At 39.7% G+C, this 20,607-nt stretch overlaps 1 protein-coding gene across 1 annotated transcript in view; it reads right to left on the minus strand.

The window, feature by feature from the left end:
* Window positions 1-2,305: 2,305 nt before the first annotated feature.
* Window positions 2,306-20,607, minus strand: part of LONP2 (lon peptidase 2, peroxisomal) — a 48,523-nt gene continuing 30,221 nt past the window's right edge. The window contains exons 12-15 of the mRNA XM_057400122.1: window positions 10,492-10,634; window positions 4,886-5,093; window positions 3,963-4,153; window positions 2,306-2,642 (exon numbers count right to left, since the gene is read on the minus strand). Coding sequence (XP_057256105.1) covers window positions 2,421-2,642; window positions 3,963-4,153; window positions 4,886-5,093; window positions 10,492-10,634 — 764 coding nt within the window. The 3' untranslated portion in view covers window positions 2,306-2,420. The remainder of the gene's footprint in view (window positions 2,643-3,962; window positions 4,154-4,885; window positions 5,094-10,491; window positions 10,635-20,607) is intronic.

Genomic DNA, 20,607 nt, shown 5'->3' on the forward strand with positions numbered 1-20,607 from the left:
CTTGCTAGGTCAGCTTGTTTCCAGCTCTCTGGTCTTGTTAAAAAATCTGTATGGAATATGGTGTGTTCATCATCAGATGGAATGATTAGAGATTATTATCCTTAGGCCCAGATCCAGATCCTCAAAAGTATTAGAAGCTTCTTTCAGTGGCTCTCCTTTAAAGAGTTTGAGGATATGGTGAGTCAACTACACTCTGAAATGGAAACAGAAAACATACTAGAAGTCTGTACACTGTACACAGTTCACTGCCTTATTTAAAATAAATGGTGTATTAAAGTCTGGCATGGTTGTGACAGTAGCTATTTATTCTAGAAAGCATTGTTTTACTTTGCTGTATTGGGAGTGAGTATTCATATTTAATAGGTGGGATGAAATGCAGTAGATCTTTCGTTTGCTAGCCCTGTTTCCATTGCTTTTCATTGCCCTTGGGGGGGGGGGGGGGGGGCAAGCTTTAAAAGGAAAATTATTGTCAAATGTGGATATGTGGATGTTAATGTTTGGGTTCTGTTTGAGATTTTTTGCTGGTTGGTTGCAGTAGTGCTTTAAATTGCAGCAGCTGAAGCAGTGCATTGGTGATGTTACCTTTGTAGTGTTTCACCAATTGTCTAGTTTCTTTGTGTATTCTGTGTTCAAGTATCTTGTAAGGTGGTTTGAGACTCAGTGGTTGTTGCCTCTTACCCTTGCAAGGTGCCTAGTGAATGACTGAAACAGAATTCTTAAAATAGTGAAACATTATGATTTTATTAGATTGCCTTCGGTGACATTTGTAAAATCTTTTGTGATCAGGTACAGAAATACATAATTTATTGCTATGGTGCTGTTATGTTCCAGGTAAATCAGCTTTCTGTCTACAGAAATGAAAGCAAAACAAATCACTACATTTGATCTATAGGCTACATCTGTACTACCTTTTGTCAGTGACAGAGTTTGCATTTCATGAGCACAGTCCAGTTTGTTTCAGAATAAATGAGCAGGATGAGACTGTAATCTATGGGGCTTCCCTTGTGGTTGACCCTAGCATGAAACAATGAAATACTCAAGGATCTTACATTTAAAAAGTTTAAATTCCTATCCACACTCACATTCAGGGGAAGCCAAGACAAAGCTGTCAGCTGAGATGGGACACTGACAGGCTTTTTCTTAAATATGCTTGATTTTTCTTACATCACTTGCAGTGTGCAGTACCTAATGCAATGTGATGATCCAGTGTTCTCGTGGCATTGTTTATGAACGATTCACTCTTTATAGGCTAACTCCAGACACAGGCACCCCAGGCTCAAAGTGATTTCTGTCAGGTAAGAAAGGCACAACATGTTGTCCCTCCAAAACATGACCAGGTTTTTTTCACAGTCTTCAAGTGTGCTCCATCTCCTGGTGCTGACAGTACAACTGCATGTACCTAGACCTGAGTGCGTCTTCTCCCTCCTCTCATGAGAATTAGAACATTTCAGTTCTTTGGAGTAGGTTCCTGGATTTAGGTTGGAAAAATGATGTCTGCATAGACCTTGCCACAAACCAGAGGTGAGGGTTGAAAGGACTTAGTAACTTAACTTGGACCATATTGCTTCTGTTCAGATCCCTTAAGCATATTTTTTAGATTTCAAACCCCTTATTTTTCCCCTGCTGCTGCTGCTCCTTAGTGTTTTGAATGGTATTTCCTAAATAAGTAAACTGTTGGGCTAAATCAGTTTACTTTTTAGCATATTGGACTCTTGCTGAGCTGAATTTGCTGCAATTTGTGTTCTCTAACTACAGCTCACAGAATTATGTATTGTAGAATCACAGAATCATAGAATAGTTAGGGTTGGAAAGGACCTTAGGATCATCTAGTTACAAGCCCTCCTGCCATCTCACCCAAGGTTCTGTTCAACCTGGCCCTGAACACCACCAGGGATGGAGCATTCACAACCCCCCTGGGCAACCCATTCCAGTGCCTCACCACCCTAACAGGAAAGAACTTCTTCCTTATATCCACTCTAAACTTCCCCTGTTTAAGTTTGAACTCATCCCCCCTTGTCCTATCACTACAGTCCCTAATGAAGAGTGCCCCCCAGCATCTCTGTAGCCCCCCTTCAGATACTGGAAGGCTGCTATGAGGTCTCCACTCAGCCTTCTCTTCTCCAGGCTGAACAGCCCCGACTTTCTCAGCCTATTCCCTGTTTATATACAGCTATGTCAGATGAGCTGAGGATTCCTTCTTGGCAGCCTCAGCTTTCTCATGCTTTAATCTTATCAGTAAAGGGGTATTTTTTCCATGATTCTTTGTTGATGTTAGTAAAATGTGGTTTTAGATTAACTGCTGTAGTAGTACACATTTACACCCACATTTAAACAATCAAGTTTAGCTCACAGTTCTACTTGATATATTGATAACTCTTGATCTCTGAAACTCAATACAGATGTAATCTTGGCCTGGCTGCTTAAAGTTTACTATTCAGAAGCTCAACTCTGGGCTTAACTGCAAAGCCTCCATCAAAAGCTGCGTTAAGAACTTCATCCAGGCAGCTTGCCATAACAAAAGTCAAATCTTGCCGTATGTTCACTGCAATTTCTTCAAGATCCTTTTCATTTCTCTGAGGAATGATGATTCTCTTCAGTCCAGCTCGGTGTGCTGCCAGGACTTTGTCTTTAATTCCCCCCACCTAATGAGAAGAAATACATACATGAAAACATTCATGACACCGATCTAATGAGGTAATCATTGTAACAAATCACATGAGGAGTTAAACTTTAATGAAAGGTTCTCCCTCCCCCAGTCATTTAGGAAAACAAAAATGCAGCTGTAGTTTTAGCTCATTATATGCTTAATGAGGGGAGTATGTTAATATGTTGCTGTATCCTTTCTATAACAGTTGAAAGAAAATTAAAATTTAATCTGGGAATGCAGGTACAAGAGCATCAATAGTGGAAGAGTCACCACTTTTCAGGATTTCTTAAGAAACAGGGCCCGGACTCATTTTTTTCACAGGATATGCTGAAACCCTGTACCTACATTAAAACTGTTCTTATGATAAGGACAGTACCAGGTTTAGGGGGAAAGTAGCCTTAAGGGTGCAATGCCACAGGATTCTAGACAACATATAGAAGGAAGGTAAATCTGGTCTAGTATTTAGATATAACCAATTTTTGCACCAACTGTAATGAGTAGGCAAAATTTGGTCACTGCTATAGTAAAGGCGATTTATCTGTTAAACTGAGTAAGCTGCATCAGGGCAGCCTCAATGCAATGCTTATTTTTCACTACAGCCTTGACCAACAGGCAATCATCGTTATCAGTCTGACTGCCACCATAATGCTGTTTCAGAGACCCTTCTAGTCAGACACCTTTCCATGTTACCTCTGGTTTACTGCATGAAACAAAATAAAAACTATTTCACACTTCCTTTGTCCATCATTTGGTATGAGAGGTAACTCAAATTCCATATCTGCCTAATCACTTATAGCAGGCTCCATTTGATACTGAGAACTAAAACTCTATTGGTTTGAAAACTTGCCTTTGACCTCATGCTTTGAAAAAGCTTCACAGGAACCATTCAACTGAACTATGTACAAATAACAATTTAAGACAACTTCAAAACCGCGCATTTGGAGATGGCTTCAAGAGTAACCTACATTCAGTAACTGCAAGAGCTTTAAGAAACAACTTTTCACATTAAACTGGATTTAGTTCTATATTAACAGTTTAGAAATTGCAATTCTGGGACCATCTTGAATTTTAAGATGTCCAGGTTTCCTTTCTCGCTAAACATTTTGGAGTGCTTTCCCCAAAAGCAGCATCAAGGGGAGCTTTAGCGTTCAATGTAAGGCCATAAGGAATGGTGTGGCACTGCAGCGGGCTGGCTTCCCCTCAGCCTGACAGCGCACCAAAAGAGACTGGATTGCTGCAAATGGCTATAACCAGATTTTATACCCAGAATAGGGAGAATTAATAAAACTTGGCTCTTTTCTGAAATGATGCTTACAGGAAGAACAAGGCCTCTTAGTGTAATTTCTCCTGTCATGGCTACATCTGAACACACCAGCCGCCCGCTGAAGAGTGAGGCAAGACAGGTTACTATGGTAACGCCAGCAGATGGTCCATCTTTTGTGACAGCTCCAGCTGGGAAGTGCAGATGGATGTCAGTGTTGTCAAGGAGATCAAAACTTCCAGAAGCTTAAGGAAAAAAAGAATGGTTTGAATGTGAAAAATCTTAAACCATTTTGTTCCCGGTCTTTATTCTAAAAGCCCACCAGAGAATTAGAAGCCTCAGCACTATTTTTTTAACAAACAGTAGACTGAAAAAACACCACTGTATCGCAGAGGCCCTAGAAAAACAAACAAAAAGACAACTCAATGTGCTTTCTGCATCCAGATTCCCAGAGAAAACCGTAACAAGTCAACCAATATGCTTTGTATTTGCATGTGCTGGGAAATTCTGAGTAGGGAGTAATGTAGAAACCAAGCTAAATCTCTTATTTACATCTTTTTACCTTGCTGAACCTGTAGGACATAACAGTGTAAACTAGAGAGATAAATGTATATGCAGTTAATACCAACAGCATGTCATGCATCAATTCCATTTAGTTTTTTAACCTGTCTAAACTTCCGTAAGTGACAGATACTGGCCAATTACTGACTAGTCAGCAGATGATCCAACCAGACCCATTTACAGAACTTTTGGGAGGTTCAAGAGTTAAAAGTGTCTTGGCTGAAGTCCTACTGCACTGCAGCTCAACAGCTGCCACACACACCCAACTAATTTTCAAGGTATGAAAGCTTAAGACTATGAAAACTGATATTTAGCATAAACTGCATTTAAATTTTAGAGAAAAACTACAGACTTGTCTATCTAGCCAACAGATGCACACCATCTCCATAATGCACTGTCATTTCTTCCCAACCTACCGTTGGTTAGTTGGTATCTCTTGGCATTGCTGCGCAGCCAGCTGATGGCAAGATGTGCTGACTCCTTCATCACATCTCCGAGCTGACCAGTCAAAGTGAGCTGACCTTCTCCATCCATGCGACTGGCTTCTACAAACATGATCTCTCCTCCTAAGGGAGTCCAAGCCAAGCCTATGGCTACTCCTGGCTGATTTAAGCGTTCAGACACCTGAAGGAAAACAAAAGGGAAACAGTTTAGGGAACAGCTGTAACAAAACTATCACAAAAACAATTTTATAGTTCCCTTCAAAACAACTGTACCCACTAAAGCACAAAAGGTAAATCCAAACATTCAGATTTTTTTCTAATGTAGCAGTGTTTCTGCTAATGTGTAAACATCCATTACAGAATCAGAGCTGTATATGGCTGCTTAGCTTAAGGCAATGGCAAACATCTGGGTATATCAAGTTTTTGAAACCTTCCCCACCCCCAAAAGTTCAATGAGAATCTTTCTTTTCAAATGACTTCAAGTATTCTGCCAATGTTTGTATGATCTAGTCCATCTGCTAGAGGTTTGTTTGCGCTGACTGTATCACCTATTGAAAAACCCAGTTTTGCTCCCAAACGTTATCTATATGCCTCTTTCAAGGTGGATACATTGCTAAAACTACCATCAGATAACACTGATTTTGCTCATTGAAACGACAATTCTGAAAAATGCAAACATGACTCTGCTAGAAATGAAAGAAGATGGGAAATCTGACTGAGTCCCATTAGTAATTACAAGTAGTTGAGCAAACTCTACCCACACCAGACTGATCTACTCATCTACAAGTCTGCCCAGGCCCAGTTATTGACAAGAGTAATGGAGGGCTCCGAGTGCCACATTAAGGGGAAGGAAAGACAGGCAAGATGTTTTCCATACAAGTTCCAGGTTTTATTTTTTTTCCTCTGTCAGAGATTCTTTAAGAATATACAGAAAGTCCCTTTGTTTTCTTGAGTTTCAAGATGCAGAAGCCCTGCTGAAAAGATCATACAGCTATTCAGCATGTTCTGAGCTAGTAAATTAGATATTTATTACAAGGCAAAAAAGAAACTGGATGAATTTTTACTGTGTGAGGCAGTGACTGGAGCAAAAGACAAATACTCCTTTGTAAAATAAAAGTATAGGCCCATTTTAAAATAATTTGGTCTCCTATTGAAATGCAGAATTAAAAGTTAATTTGAGTCATTCCTGAAAAAGGGATGAATTCCTCAGTCAACTGTTTAGAGAATTTCAATGTTTAATTTCTTGGATAGAAAACAAATCAAAGGAGCATCACAACAGAACCAAAATAAAAGAATTCCAGTTCTGAACTCTGCATTTTTTTTTTTTTGTCCCTTCTAAGCACATTTAACAACATCACATTTTATACTACTTGCAAATCCAGAGCAATAGACTTTTTTTCTCTCTAGCATCAACTCATTCTGCACTGTGCATCTCACTGTGATCTTAGTGCTTTGATTTTGTTTCCTGCCCAGAGTTAGCAGAGAAGTCAGTTTTTAACCATCAGCCCAGCTGCAAGAGCAGACACATCTGTACAGAGGTCTGGACAGCCCTGGACCTTAGATTCAGAAGCAGAATGACTCGTACGGCCCTGCTGTGAGCTGGCTGCGTAAGAAACACCTCCAGTTCTGAGCTCCAAAGACAGAAGTTACTAAGTATTTTAGTTCCCTACTAAAATGCCCTCTGGAAGCCCACTAGAAATGCTGCTGCAAGTCCCCAAGTAGTACATGGGACTGAAGTTTCATAAATCAAACAGTGTGGATTTGCTCTTACTAGCATAATTTAGATGACTGTTTCTTTAACTTCTATGGTATCAAAATACCTCATCAAGGATTTTAATCTTTTGTTGACATGATTTTCTGCATTCATTCCCTCTAGTTACAGTGACTTAGATTACCTTAGTAATCGCTTAGTAACTCAGGTTAACAAAATTCATCTCGGTTATACTGAGGTCCAACAACTGTGAATCCTTCTCCTTGACACTTGAGACAATGATGTATTTTGGCAGCCTGCCATGGTTTCAAACATTTCAGGTGTAATGAACAACAGCAACTGTCCGTACCCTCTCTCATCCCAAAGCAGCCATCAATGAGGTTTGTTGGTTTTGAGGTTTTTTGGGGTTTAGCACTGATTCTAACTGTGTATCAATTCCAAACAGTTACAGACTAATTCCACTGTTTGACCGCTCAGGGGCAGAAAACAGCAAACATGACTGAAGATCAAAAAACAAATGGTCCTAAAGACTCTTCAGTTATCTCACCTCAGTACAAACTCCTTTTATCCTCAGACTATGTAGACACCTCCTCCTATTTTCACAAGTAATTTGAGATCTGGCAAGAGAAACTAGGTGTGTAGTAAGTGCTAATCTCCTTTCAACCATAATTCTTGGCACTAAGTGGCAGGCTCAAAGGCCAGCAACTTCTCTTGCTGCACTGGTAGAGACTGTATTGCCTGTTCCGCAGCCTCTTCATCTCAATGGTAACTGATGTGTGTTGACAGGAATATGTCTAGAAAATGCCCTGCCAGTTTGGATAACTGTCCTCAGAAAAGAACCTTGAAAATGCCTAAACATACACACACACATATACAAACCTGGCACCTCTGAATGCATAATTTCTTCTCACAGCAAGTCAGAGGAATTTAAATTAGAAAAAAAATCCTTACTTACACTTTTTAAAGAGCTTCAGTTAAAAATACCATTAGAATGACTGGTCATGTCTGTTAGATGATGGAAAAAGAGCTACGTATCGGCCTGTTCTTGAAACTTTGTGTAGATGAGACCTACAGTTTGGCTGTAATCTGGGAGGGAGGAAGGAGGGAATGAAGGCTCCAGAGATGTTAGAAACCCCACACTTGTAACTTACTGTCACGATTCTTCTTTCATGTGATTTATTCCTACATTTGTTCTGTAAAGTGACACATAAGACTATTTATTTGTAATAAATCCTACAAGTATGAGCTGAGTATTCTGTCCTGCTTTTCTGCTGCGAGACCTCTACAGAAGATAGATACACAAGCAGTGCACTGAAAAGACTAATCACTTACTTTAAGGTATTCTCTGAAGGACAACAAATCAATTAAGTCATGTCATGTTTTCAGTTCTATTTGCTTACGCTCATCCAAGTACTGACATGCAGCTGCCTCCATTGTATCTTTGTTCCAACTAATTACAAATGGCAAAATGCAGGTCAAAGGTGAAGCTTTAAAGGCTAGAGAGAGACACACCACAGAATACAAGCCAGAAAAAACACCTCTGGCCAGGCTGGAATGCCTGTCATTGACACAGGAGCTTGAAAGAATCTTGGGGGCACTTGACAAAATTCAAAGGCATAAGGGGTTAGCTGGGAAAATTCATTAAAGCAGGAATTATGTGGCTGTCTGAGCAATTCACATTGAAAAATCATAAAGTGTACGGAAAAATATTTGCTTATTAATAAATACAACAAATAGCATATGAAAATAAACCCTGAGCTGCTCTGGGAATTGATGCTGTGTGGATTCATCTCTAGTTCTATTTCTGCACTACTCAATTTGCCTGCTAAATACAGAAACATCTAAAAAATCTTTGATAAACAGGCCAATAGCGATAAACTTATTTCAGCTTATACAGGCCAGCGGATCCATGAAATGCTCATATGCATATTCATGGCAACTGTGCGTGCAAAAGACCCGAGACACAGCATTCTTGTATTTGTATCCTTGGAATTAAGAACCATAATGTAAGAATTTTACTTGCATTACCTACTCCTGTAGGAAAAGAACAAACCAGCAGAAATTATTTTCCAACACAGTCATGCTAAGAATCAACTCCAGAAAAGTTCTAATCTAAGCAGAACCTCTAAGGAAAGTCACATATTAGCATATTTCTTGGCCTCCAATCTAATTTTTAATAAGTGTGATAAGTTTATATTTATTTGAATTAATTCTACTCTTGACTGGGAACTGGGTGTACAACTGCAACTGACCAGAATTTCTGTACAAATTTACAAAATTCAATTTATTTTTAGCACCTTTATGAAACTAATAAACACCATTTGTAGAAATCAGAGTACTGCCTTGAATATTAAGTTCAATTTACTACGATGGCTTAATGCGCACCTGCAATTCAAGCACTAAAAAGCCAAATGATCCTGCAGCGCTTTAGCTCCAAAGACCAGATTTCTGAAGTATGTAACATACTTCAAAATGAAAATTCAGATAGAATGTTTTATCTCTGAAAAAAACCCCACATGCTGTTTTTCAGTAATTGTTTCTAAAAGTCAGGTAGTGGATAGGCTAGTAAAAACTAACCATAGGATTATCACAAATGATCCGATGGCCACAGTCATCCCAAATCAAGCTGAAATATAGCCACACTTTCTTCTTAATTAAAATGGCCTTGAACTGTCTTGTGTGATTTTATTACTGGGTGTAGTTTTATATATATAAAACTACATACTGGATAAATATATATATATAAGTACATATAGAAAGAGTTACCATTATAATCATTACTGGGTATATGTATTACTAATGTCTTCTTCCAAAGTGTCGCCTCATTTGTGTCTCCATTAAGAAGCGCTACTGTGATAAAATCTTCGTATCAGAAAACCTCAGTTCAGGTCTAAAAACTGACTTGTTCCATAACAATCATTCTCCTGTTTTCCGTGCATATCTTGTTCCCTTTTTGTCCTCCAAGTCCCACTAGAGTCTGTTTCCCTCATCTAGGAGGTAATTATCACAGGAAAGTTCCTAAAAGTTTGAATTTTTCTCTTTTGGAAGTTTTCCCTTCATTTCTATTTTCTCTATAACTTACTGGTTTACTGATCTTTTCTCTTGCATAAAGACAGAAAAAATTAGCTTTCCATCAGCAACTGGTTTCCTGTCCTAGTGTTCTATATACTACTTGCCCTTTATTAGTTCACCTGCACCTGAAGGGAATAACTGCAATATAAATGGTGAAAAAGAGAATCCCGAGACAACAAACTACTTTATTGGTGTCATTTTCATAGACTGTGGCAACATACACACGGGTGAAAGAAAAAGTTCTGGAACATGCCCAGTGAGGAACAAAGCTAGTACTAGGAAGCTGGAGGTGCCTGGCTGATCATAAAACATTTTTAACAGCAAAGCATCACGTTAATCTAAAGAATGTCTGAGAAATTCTGGTGAAAACAGACGTGGTTTTAACACCCAAAACTGCTGACTGGCTTTAAGGAGGTATATGGGACAGTCCTTAACACAGCTGCTTCAGAGACAGGATTCCTGGGTTCTACTTTTGGTTTGTTTCAGAAGACCATCAAACACCCTCCAGACAAAAGCAAAGTTGTTATAAGCACCACCACATTCTTCAGCCCTGCTGCAGGCGTCTTTGCTAACAGAAAGTCATGCCATTGTGTTATTTACATATCCTGAATTAAACCAAAATGAAAACTACTTTAAGTGAAAAACACACTTGCTAGAACACACAGAGATACAGAGCTGTTACTAATACATTTTTTTAAAAGTTGGTATTGTATAAACTTAGTCAATAGCAATAAAATAGACAACTAGTCAAACCAGACAGAAACAGCAGCCAAGCAGAAACAAATGAGGATGTTACCTCCATTTCATACATGGGTGGCCCCAGGATGTCTTTTAAAGCATGGAAATCAATTAAAATTGGCATTTCAGGTGGCAGAGCCAGGTCAGCCGTGTCACTGATGGATTCTGATTTTGCATCTTCTGTGACATGCTCTTTGCAATCTAAGAGAAGAAAATCTGATTTAGGATTTGTAGCAGTATTTCTTGATGCAGGTATTAAAAAAATAATGACAGAGAAAAATAAAATATTCAAAGAAATGCTCACAAAATTCATAAAGTGTGCTTAAACCATCTTTACAAAAATCTTGTCAAACTACAGATAATATGGCATCAAACTCAATTATTAAACATGTTCTAACTGTTCAGCAAAGATGTTAAATCTAGAGCACTGACAGATGTGACTCACTTATAAACAAGATCAAATCGTAAAATGCACTAAGTTCATTTTCAACCTTGCACTTTTCATCAGATTTGTACATAAAAACCGTATGTGTAGGAGATGATCATGTTTAATGTAATGTGTAATACAGAATATGGACCTCAATGTGGAAATGCTGATAGTTCAGTAACTACCATTATTTTTACACGTTTACAGCAGTGTGTCTGTGGTCTCCTTATGCAAGGACTCCAGTGCTTAACTTCTGATACTAGTAATTAAGATCTGACAAATTAAGTAGGAGCGCTTTGGCCAGATTTACCTACACTGCTTTGCCACATGGCCTCATTGCTTACAGCTAGTCTGCATTACATTCAGTAACATCTCCTTTCACAGTGGCAAACACTACAGCTCTGGCCTCCCTGCTGCACACCCCAGTCCTTGCACACATACCCTCAACACCAGCTGATGGGGGGGGGGGTGCAGGAGAAGCTGCTACTTGTAGACCAGGCAGAAACCAGCTCCACTGGAAGTCTAACTCACCCGGCCCCAGTGTGCTGCCTCCTTCTGGGCTGTCAGAGCCACTACCCCAGCACAGAACAGCCCACGTTTATTGCAGCCGGTGCTGCAGATACTCTGACACACTTCTTTAATTCGATTTTTGTCTGTTATGACTATTATGGCTTTACTCAATCATAGAAATATAGAATGGTTTGGGTTGAAAGTGACCTTTAAAAATCACCTAGTCCAGCCAAAGGGACATCTTTCACTAGACCAGGCCTTTGCTTAATTCATGAGATCAACATTCCTTGTTTGCTCAGCAGCCAGTTCAGAACACAGAATATACAGTCCTTGTCCAGTGGTAAAACCTCAAATAATATTCATATAACAACTTCATCTATGGCTTTTGTCTCGAAATATTATATTTACACAGGGTTCTGCTCTTTCCTTTGTCGGATGAGATACTGATAAGGTGTCCAGACCAATAACCACTTGCAGCAAAAAATACCTCAAAGATCAAATTATTACGTATTTTCAGAAATCCCTACCGGTGTGAATCATATATCATGAAGTGAGAGAGATATATATATAAGTATGTGTGTATATATATATACACATAAGTATATTTTGTATCGATATGCTCAAGCATCATCAAGAAGGGACCACATAATTAAAGCAGTATTTATGGATTCAAAAGTGTGCTCCTTCATTCCTCCATTTATAGTATGATTGTATCTCCTACCTGTACAATTGTTTCCTTGCAGAATTTCCTTAAAATTTCTGTTTTCTCCACAAATGTGTTTTCCATACAACTGAACTATAATGGGGACCATATAAATATCAAAGCCTCAGGATTGTTTTAAACCAGACTACACAGCTGGTTGTTTGCATGAATAAGCTCAAGAACTTAAACATCATTTGTAGCAGGACTACACTGCACATTTACTTATGTGACTGTATATAGAAGAAGAATGTAAACACGGAGTCATTTCCCCACAGAATCTGATCCAGATGCAAAAGGCTCATTACCATTTTCGAAAGCCCAAAGCAGTATTTATGTGAAATACTTAACAGAGAAATGAAAAATACTGGAACAATCCAGATGTTCCTGAGGTTCTATGGCAGTTTTATGGCAGTGCCTCCTTGCCCTGAGGCTGCCATTAAGAAAAGCATTGTACACATACATACAGCGAAAATACTTCTTCCCACCCCCAAGAAAACAGGCCTAAGATACATTTATAGAATCACAGAATCATAGAATCACAGAATAGTTAGTGTTGGAAAGGACCTTAAGATCATCAAGTTCCAACCCCCCTGCCATGGGCAGGGACGCCTCACACTAAATCATATCACCAAAGGCCTCATCCAACCTGGCCTTGAACACTGCCAGGGATGGAGCATTCACAACCTCCCTGGGCAACCTATTCCAGTGCCTCACCACCCTAACAGGAAAGAATTTCCTGCTTATATCCAACCTAAACTTCCCCTGTTTAAGTTTTAACCCGTTACCCCTTGTCCCCTGTCAATACAGTCCCTAATGAAGAGTCCCTCTCCAGCATCCCTATAGACCCCCTTCAGATACTGGAAGGCTGCTATGAGGTCTCCACGCAGCCTTCTCTTCTCCAGGCTGAACAGCCCCAACTTTCTCAGCCTGTCTTCATGCAGGAGGTGCTCCAGTCCCCTGATCATTCCTATGGACCTTCTCTGGACTTGTTCCAAGAGTTCCATGTCCTTTTTATGTTGAGGACACCAGAACTGCACACAATCCTCCAGGTGAGGTCTCACAAGAGCAGAGTAGAGGGGCAGGATCACCTCCTTTGACCTGCTGGTCACGCTCCTTTTAATGCAGCCCAGGATACAGTTGGCTTTCTGGGCTGCGAGTGCACACTGAAGCCAGCTCATGTTCATCTTCTCATCGCCCAACACCCCCAAGTCCTTCTCCGAAGGGCTGCTCTGAATCTCTTCTCTGCCCAACCTGTAGCTGTGCCTGGGATTGCTCCAACTCAGGTGTAGGATCTTCCACTTGGCATGGTTAAACTTCATGAGGTTGGCATCAGCCCACCTCACAAGCATGTCAAGGTCCCTCTGGATGGCATTCCTTCCCTCCAGCGTATCAATCGAACCACACAGCTTGGTGTCATCAGCAGACTTGCTGAGGGCGCACTCAATCCCACTGTCCATGTCATCAACAAAGATGTTGAACAAGACCGGTCCCAACACAAGTCCCTGAGGGACACCACTTGTTACTGGTCTCCAGCTGGACATTGAGCCATTGACCACAACTCTTTGTGTGTGGCCATCCAGCCAGTTCTTTATCCACCAAGTGGTCCATTCATCAAATTGATGTCTCTCCAATTTAGAGACAAGAATGTCACGTGGGACAGTGTCGAACGCTTTGCACAAGTCCAGGTAGATGACATCAGCTGCTCTACCCCTGTCCATCAGTTCTGTAGCCCCATCATACAAGGCTACCAAATTGGTCAGGCAGGATTTCCCCTTAGTGAAGCCATGCTGGCTGTCACCAAGCACCTTGTTGTTTCTCATGTGCCTTAGCATGACTTCCAGGAGAATCTGCTCCAAGATTTTGCCAGGCACAGAGGTGAGACTGACTGGTCTGTAATTTCCTGGGTCATCCATTTTCCCCTGCTTGAAAATGAGGGCTATATTTCCCTTTTTCTAGTCGTTGGGAACTTGACCCGACTGCCAGGATTTCTCAAATATGATGGCCAGCGGCTTAGCAATTTCATTTGCCAGCTCCTTCAGGACCCGTGGATGGATCTCATCAGGACCCATGGACTTGTGCAAGTTCAGCTTTTTAAGATGGCCTCAAACCGGATCCTCTCCTACAGTGGGCGCAAGGTCTTCATTCTCACAGTCCCTGTATCTGCCTTCCAAGACTTGGGTGGTGTGGTCAGAGCCTTTGCCAGTGAAGACCGTGTCAAAGAAGTCATTCAGAACCACAGCCTGCTCCAAATCCTGTGTAGCCAGGTCTCCTGAGAGCTTCCTGAGGGGGCCTACATTCTCCCTAGTCTGTTTTTCATTTGCTATGTACCTGTAGAATCCCTTCCTGTTATCTTTAATACCTCTAGCTAAGTTTAATTCTAACTGAGCCTTAACTTTCCTAACCTGGTCCCTAGCTTCTCCCACAACATCCCTGTCATGCCACCTGTCCTTGCTTCCACTTATTATAAGCCTCTTTTTTCAACTGAATTTTCCTCAGGAGCTCCTTATCCACCCAAGGAGGTCTCCTGGCCCTCCTGCTGCACTTCCTTCTGGTTGGGATGCAACACTCCTGAGCTTGTAGCAGGTGATCCTTGAATATCAACCAACAGTCTTGGGCCCCTCTGCCCTCTAGGGCTGTATCGCATGGAACCTTCCGAAGCAGGTTCCTGAAGAGGCCAAAGTCTGCTCTTTTGAAGTCCAGGGCAGTGAGCTTGCTGCACACTCTTCTCACTGTCCTGATGATCTCAAATTCCAGCATTTCATGATCGCTGCATCCAAAGCTGCCCTGGAGCATCACATTTCTAACAAACCCCTCCCTGTTGTTGAGCATGAGGTCAAGCATGGCACCTCTCCTTGTCAGCTCCTCTATTACTTGCAGAAGGAAGTTGTCTTCTACACGATCGAGGAACCTCCTGGATTGGTTGTGCCGGGCCGTACCGTCCTTCCAACAGATGTCAGGGTGGTTGAAGTCACCCATGAGAACAAGGGCCTGCGAGCGTGAGGCTTTTTCTATCTGTCTATGGAGTGCTTCATCCGCAGGTTCTCCTTGATCAGGCGCTCTGTAACAGATCCCCACAGTAATGTCTCCCATAGCTATATTCCCTTTAACCCTGACCCACAAACTCTCTGTTATCTGCTCACCTGTCCCCAGACAGAGTTCCATACTCTCCAGCCTATCCCTAACATAAAGGGCAACTCCCCCTCCCCGCCTGCCAGGCCTGTCCTTCCTAAAGAGCCTGAAACCTTCCATTCCAACACTCCAGTCATAGGAGCCATCCCACCATGTTTCTGTGATGCCTATTATATCATACCCCCGTAGACGTGCCCACATCTCTAATTCTCTTGTTTGTTCCCCATGCTACGGGTGTTTGTATAGAGGCATCTGAGCTGAGCTCCAACTGAAGCCGGCTCATTGGCTGGAGCAGCTGGGATATCTCTACAGTGCTCCAGGCATTTATTATTCTGGCAACTGACTGGGTGTGTTGGGATGGAATGATGCCCCCCTCCCCCAACACATCTAGTTTAAAGAGATAGTTTACATTATGCAGGAATGTATACTGAGCTTCAAGACTTCTGCGCCATATTCATTTTACTTTCAACTAAGAAACTCTCTTCCTTTGCATATTGATCCATGCACGATAACTGAATCTAGTAATTTAAACAATTAGAGAAAAACGCAAATCATTGATTTAATCTATTTAATATAACATTAAGGGGTGTTCTGTGCTGCAAAAGTAATTCTAAGAGTAGATGAAGAATGAATGTCTTCTTCACAAGCTACAACTATCCTTTTATTAATCATGATATATAAAGGCCTTTTTACAGTTAATTTTGCTGCAGTGCAATTCTCACTAATGCCTTCACACAGTATCAAGGAAAACATTCTACATCACTATTACCATAATAACACCAACTCAGCTTTTATTCAGGACTCAAATCTAACAGTAATTATCCAACAGCCACTAATCTTTCCATTGTACAGCTCATGGCTCCATGAACAAATCCCATTCCTTTACTATAAACTCTATTTTAGTTAGTAGACCCTCCTGTTGTTCCAGCATGTCTCTTTTTTTTGTTGAATTACTATTTCTGTACAGAATAAAATCAAATACATAAATGCTAGCAAGTCTAGGAAACATAACCCCACACGCTATTCTTGCAACTCAGATTGCAATTTCAACACTATAGATCTTCAAAACCAGAGCAATCTGACAGGACAATTCATATCTTACAACAAAATGGACTTTAAAACCAAGTGCTTTTGTTCTATACCAAGATTTCACCATCTAACAAACACTGTTTTCCATTTCTGCTTGCTCTTATTTCCCTAATTCTACATATACAGCTGAAGGAGAGAGACTTCTCATAAACAAATCAGCAGGTAATTTTGAGGCTGCCTGCCCTATTAAAAGAATCAGAAACTCTTTGCATTTACATAATCTAATTAATACACCCCATTTTATAATTTGTAACAACAGGAAACTCCAGACTTTTTCTGAAAATATGAAAGTAAATTCTGACATTATCTAGTTTTCTATAAAAGCATACAGTGATGTTCCAAAATACCATTACAGAATACGAACTTTTTGAAGGAAAAAACATTTTCATTCACAACCTTTACAGAATTGCTGACTACAAAGAGTCTATAAAGATGCAAGTAATTAAGATTTCCATTAATGACGACAAATGTATGTTCCCTACCTATCCCAGAAGAATAAACAGAAACCATAGCAGAAGTTACATGACACACTCATCTAAAATAAGAGAGTTAAATTCAAGTTTCCAGAAACAGACCTTTTGGTTAAGAACACAGCTCAATCATCTTACATTTTGCATTAAGGTAGAGAAATAAGCTAAAGAGTCAAAGAAGTGCCCTTAACAGAGCTCTACAGTGCACTGGAGGAACCACCTGCTGATTGACTATTGTTTTGCTGCTTCAACAAAAGCAGCACGGTACTGAACTGTTTAAACATTTAAAAACTGAGGGGGAACAGAATAAACAAAAACTCCCAAACCACCATCACCCCCCAAACAACAAACCAGCAAACACCCCTCCTGCCAAAAATAAACAAAAAACTCCCATCCCCCCCCCCCCAAAAAAAAAAAAAACAGAAACAACAACAAAAAAGGCAATGTTTGTAAAATTTTTAAAACAGACTCTGCAGCTGCTCAGCAAAGGTCACAGCAATGTTCCTCAGGAATCTGCCTTTGCAAGTTCCCAAAACAAATCGGTCTTGGATGTAAATACTGCATTTGTTGGAAAGTGGACTGCTAAGAAAACATTCTATCTTTGAGCTACTATATATAATTCAAGATTTAATCTAAAAAGGAATTCCATGGTACAAATATTTAAGAATTTAAGACTGCTACTTTCTCCTAGAGATATAATGGAAATGAGTGAATGGGAGAGCCTAAAACTTCCTCAACATGTAGCAATTTCTCAGCTCCTCATGAATCATATTTAAACTAATCACTAGCAATATATAAGTCTTAAAGCCAAAGATTTCTAGCCATACTTGCTGGCCAAGATAGCAGAATATAATAGAAACCTAAAATTTTTTTGCTAAATTGCTATGAAGAGGTGTAAGAAAGAACGTAAGCATGAAAGAAGTAAGTTTCAAGTTTATGGGCAATTAGAGGGAAAATAGCATGTTTTTTTTCTTAGCTGATACAGTAGCAGATGTTCCAGCACATGATAAACAGATCCAGAATTCTTTTAGCCCCTCCAAACAAACAAACTCCACAAAAACTACATTTAGACAGGACAGGATGGGATTGCCCTTACTGACAACAGTCCACATTCAAAGCCAGGGCTAACATGAAACTACATCTTAAAAGCAACTTTCCCTTGCCGAACTAAATCTCACGCACTACATACTTGCGAAGTGTACTTCCAAAAGACATTCTTGTGGAAAGAAACACCTTCCCGGGACCCTAATCCTACTAACACTTACTTGTATACTTCAATTTAATGCTATATGCATTTTTCCCCACAGGATCAGAAGATTTCTGTTTTCACAAAATAATTATAGTCCATCAATTCTCATACAGAATAACAACATGTACTTGAAGCACTTGATTTTGAGATTTTGGGGTTTTTAGATAAATTAACATGGTAAAAAAATAGTTTTTATATAACCCAACTTTACATAACATTTATGTCTCTTTGGCCTAACCCAGAAACATCATTCCAAGTAATTTTTAGAAAGAGCCACATATTACAGTCTGAAGAGCGGGTAAGCATACTAATTCCAGCACAGCTGAACTCAAACTTGAGTGTCTACAGTCATACCACTGCGGGATTTATGCTGCTCAGGTTTCATACACTCACTTCCCAGCGCTGTTGGAGATCCTGTGCTGCTGGAACTGCTGTTTTGGCTAGAATATTGAACAGGTCACATTTTGCAGGAGCAGTGATGACAGCCCAGCTCTGTTAAGGCTCTGTAAAACCAAGCAAACACCACCCCCACCTCCCCCAAGTCATGCATAACATTTTGCAAATTAAATGTATCATGCTCGAGTTGAGTAAGGGAACATAGATAAAGACTTCATGTTTCACTTCAAATTGACCACACTGACCACTTCAGTCAAACTTACATTTAAACTCACAACCAAGTGTTTCATTCACAAAGAGCAGAACAAACTGTATTGTATTAACAGGTTATTGAAGTATTTTTAAAGCCTTGGTTTCAACATAGATCGAATCTTCATTTAATCACTTGTAGTTATTAAATATTACCCACCCTAAACCTCCTTTCAAGTCTGAATTAGGCAAATCATTTTTCACTCTGAGTTTCAACTGCTGCATCATGACATGATGCCCTAGTGCACAGTTGCTGCATTGTATTCTCAAGGTAGTTGCACTAAAATAGGAAGCAGAGTTTCACATCTTTTTGTGACTCCTAGAATTTCTTCTAGTGTCAAAACCAAGATGAGTGTCTCATAAATCTCAGTGTTTCAGTAAAATATCAGATAGTGTTACTGTACACAAGGATGACTCCCTGGAGAGGTCTCAAAAACTGACTCCATTTGCTTTTGCTGAAGTTCACTGTACAAATTCAACAACTGATGCAAACTAACACTCCTCCACTTGCCAACTTCATCATACAGCTCAGGAGTCAAAGGAGCCAGAAAGGCAATATAAAGCTGCCAGTGTATTTCAGTCATGCAGTTCTGGAAGGTGCTAAATGCAGTTTGACAGTGTATCTCCTAACATCAGTTCTGCTGTGGCAGGTATCTTCCATTTTTAGACCCTATAAATCAAACAACGTCAAAAGCCCAATATTTATTAAACCTCAAAAACACATGCTCCACTTTTGAGTTCATAACCTGATCTAAACAATATAATGATGTTCTATATAATGATAGTTCTACCACCTAACGTCTTTCAACTTCTATTACAAACCAACAAGACAGAAGGCACTCAGCTGAACAAAATAGGCACCATGTTACTACCCTGATATGCTACGAATCATACATAAATTATGCTTTACCAAGTAGGAATCTACAAAGCAAGCCTGTAGTTTGCTCTCACATATTCACCACTCACGATATATGAATGAACTAACTGTACAGTATCGATCCCACATCAGTAACTGACAAATGTGTAAAGTAAAAACGGATTATAGGTCTTTTTATGCAGAAAAAAAAAATAATCAAGAAACAATTCTAAGAATTGAAACTACTAAGAGACAACAACTTGATTACCAATTCTTCCAAAGTCGTTCATTATATGAAATAAAAATGCATCATCACTATGTACAACTGCACAAATGTCCACTAATCCAGGGGAAATAAAAACCCAAAGAAATAAATTTAGGTTACAAATCCCATTATTTGTATCAGCTCACAAGCACTTGGGGCTATTTCTGAGCTTTGTTTTAAATACTTCATTGTTTACAACAGACTGAATGAAAACTAAACAAAAATATTTTTAACAGTGTCCTACTCTCATACACTCCCAACAACTGACATATTCAGCTAAAAATACAGCAGGGTATAAAGCATACTACTAGTACAAAAGAAAACACATTTTGCAGACTGTACCATTCTATACATGTCTTCTTAATGCCAAACTTTATCTATAGAGCCACCTGTCCCCTGGACTCCTTTTTATTAATGCAGCTTTTTCTAATGGAAAGTTTCAATTCCAGAAATACAAAAGCAACTCTTCACAGTTCATTTCTTCTGGGTTTACTCCAGATTGTGTGTCATCCAAAAAAACTAGCATGTGCCCTCTTTTGAAGCATTTAGCTTTCTGTTTTCACTTTGCTTTGGTAAGTTCCAAGTCCAGTACTAATTTTAACAGAGTATAATTTTAACAGTGTAAACACCTAAGTTGCAAGTACAGTGCTAATTTTAACATTGTAAATACCTCCCTCACTGGATTGAGAAGTCTAATACAGTTCTTTTTTGTTCTTTGCTTTAATAATAAAATGTTTCTTCTTATAGTATCAGGAGCTGTGCTCTGAAACTCTTCCTTTATTTTACCAGAAGGGTTGAAAAGCAGAATGACACTTTTTATAAATTTAGCAA

This window comes from Pezoporus wallicus, unplaced genomic scaffold, assembly GCF_028554395.1.
Source record: "Pezoporus wallicus isolate ANWC-B61680 ecotype Strahan unplaced genomic scaffold, APGP_CSIRO_Pwel_v1 contig_13243, whole genome shotgun sequence".
NCBI classification, from domain to species: Eukaryota; Metazoa; Chordata; class Aves; order Psittaciformes; family Psittacidae; genus Pezoporus; species Pezoporus wallicus.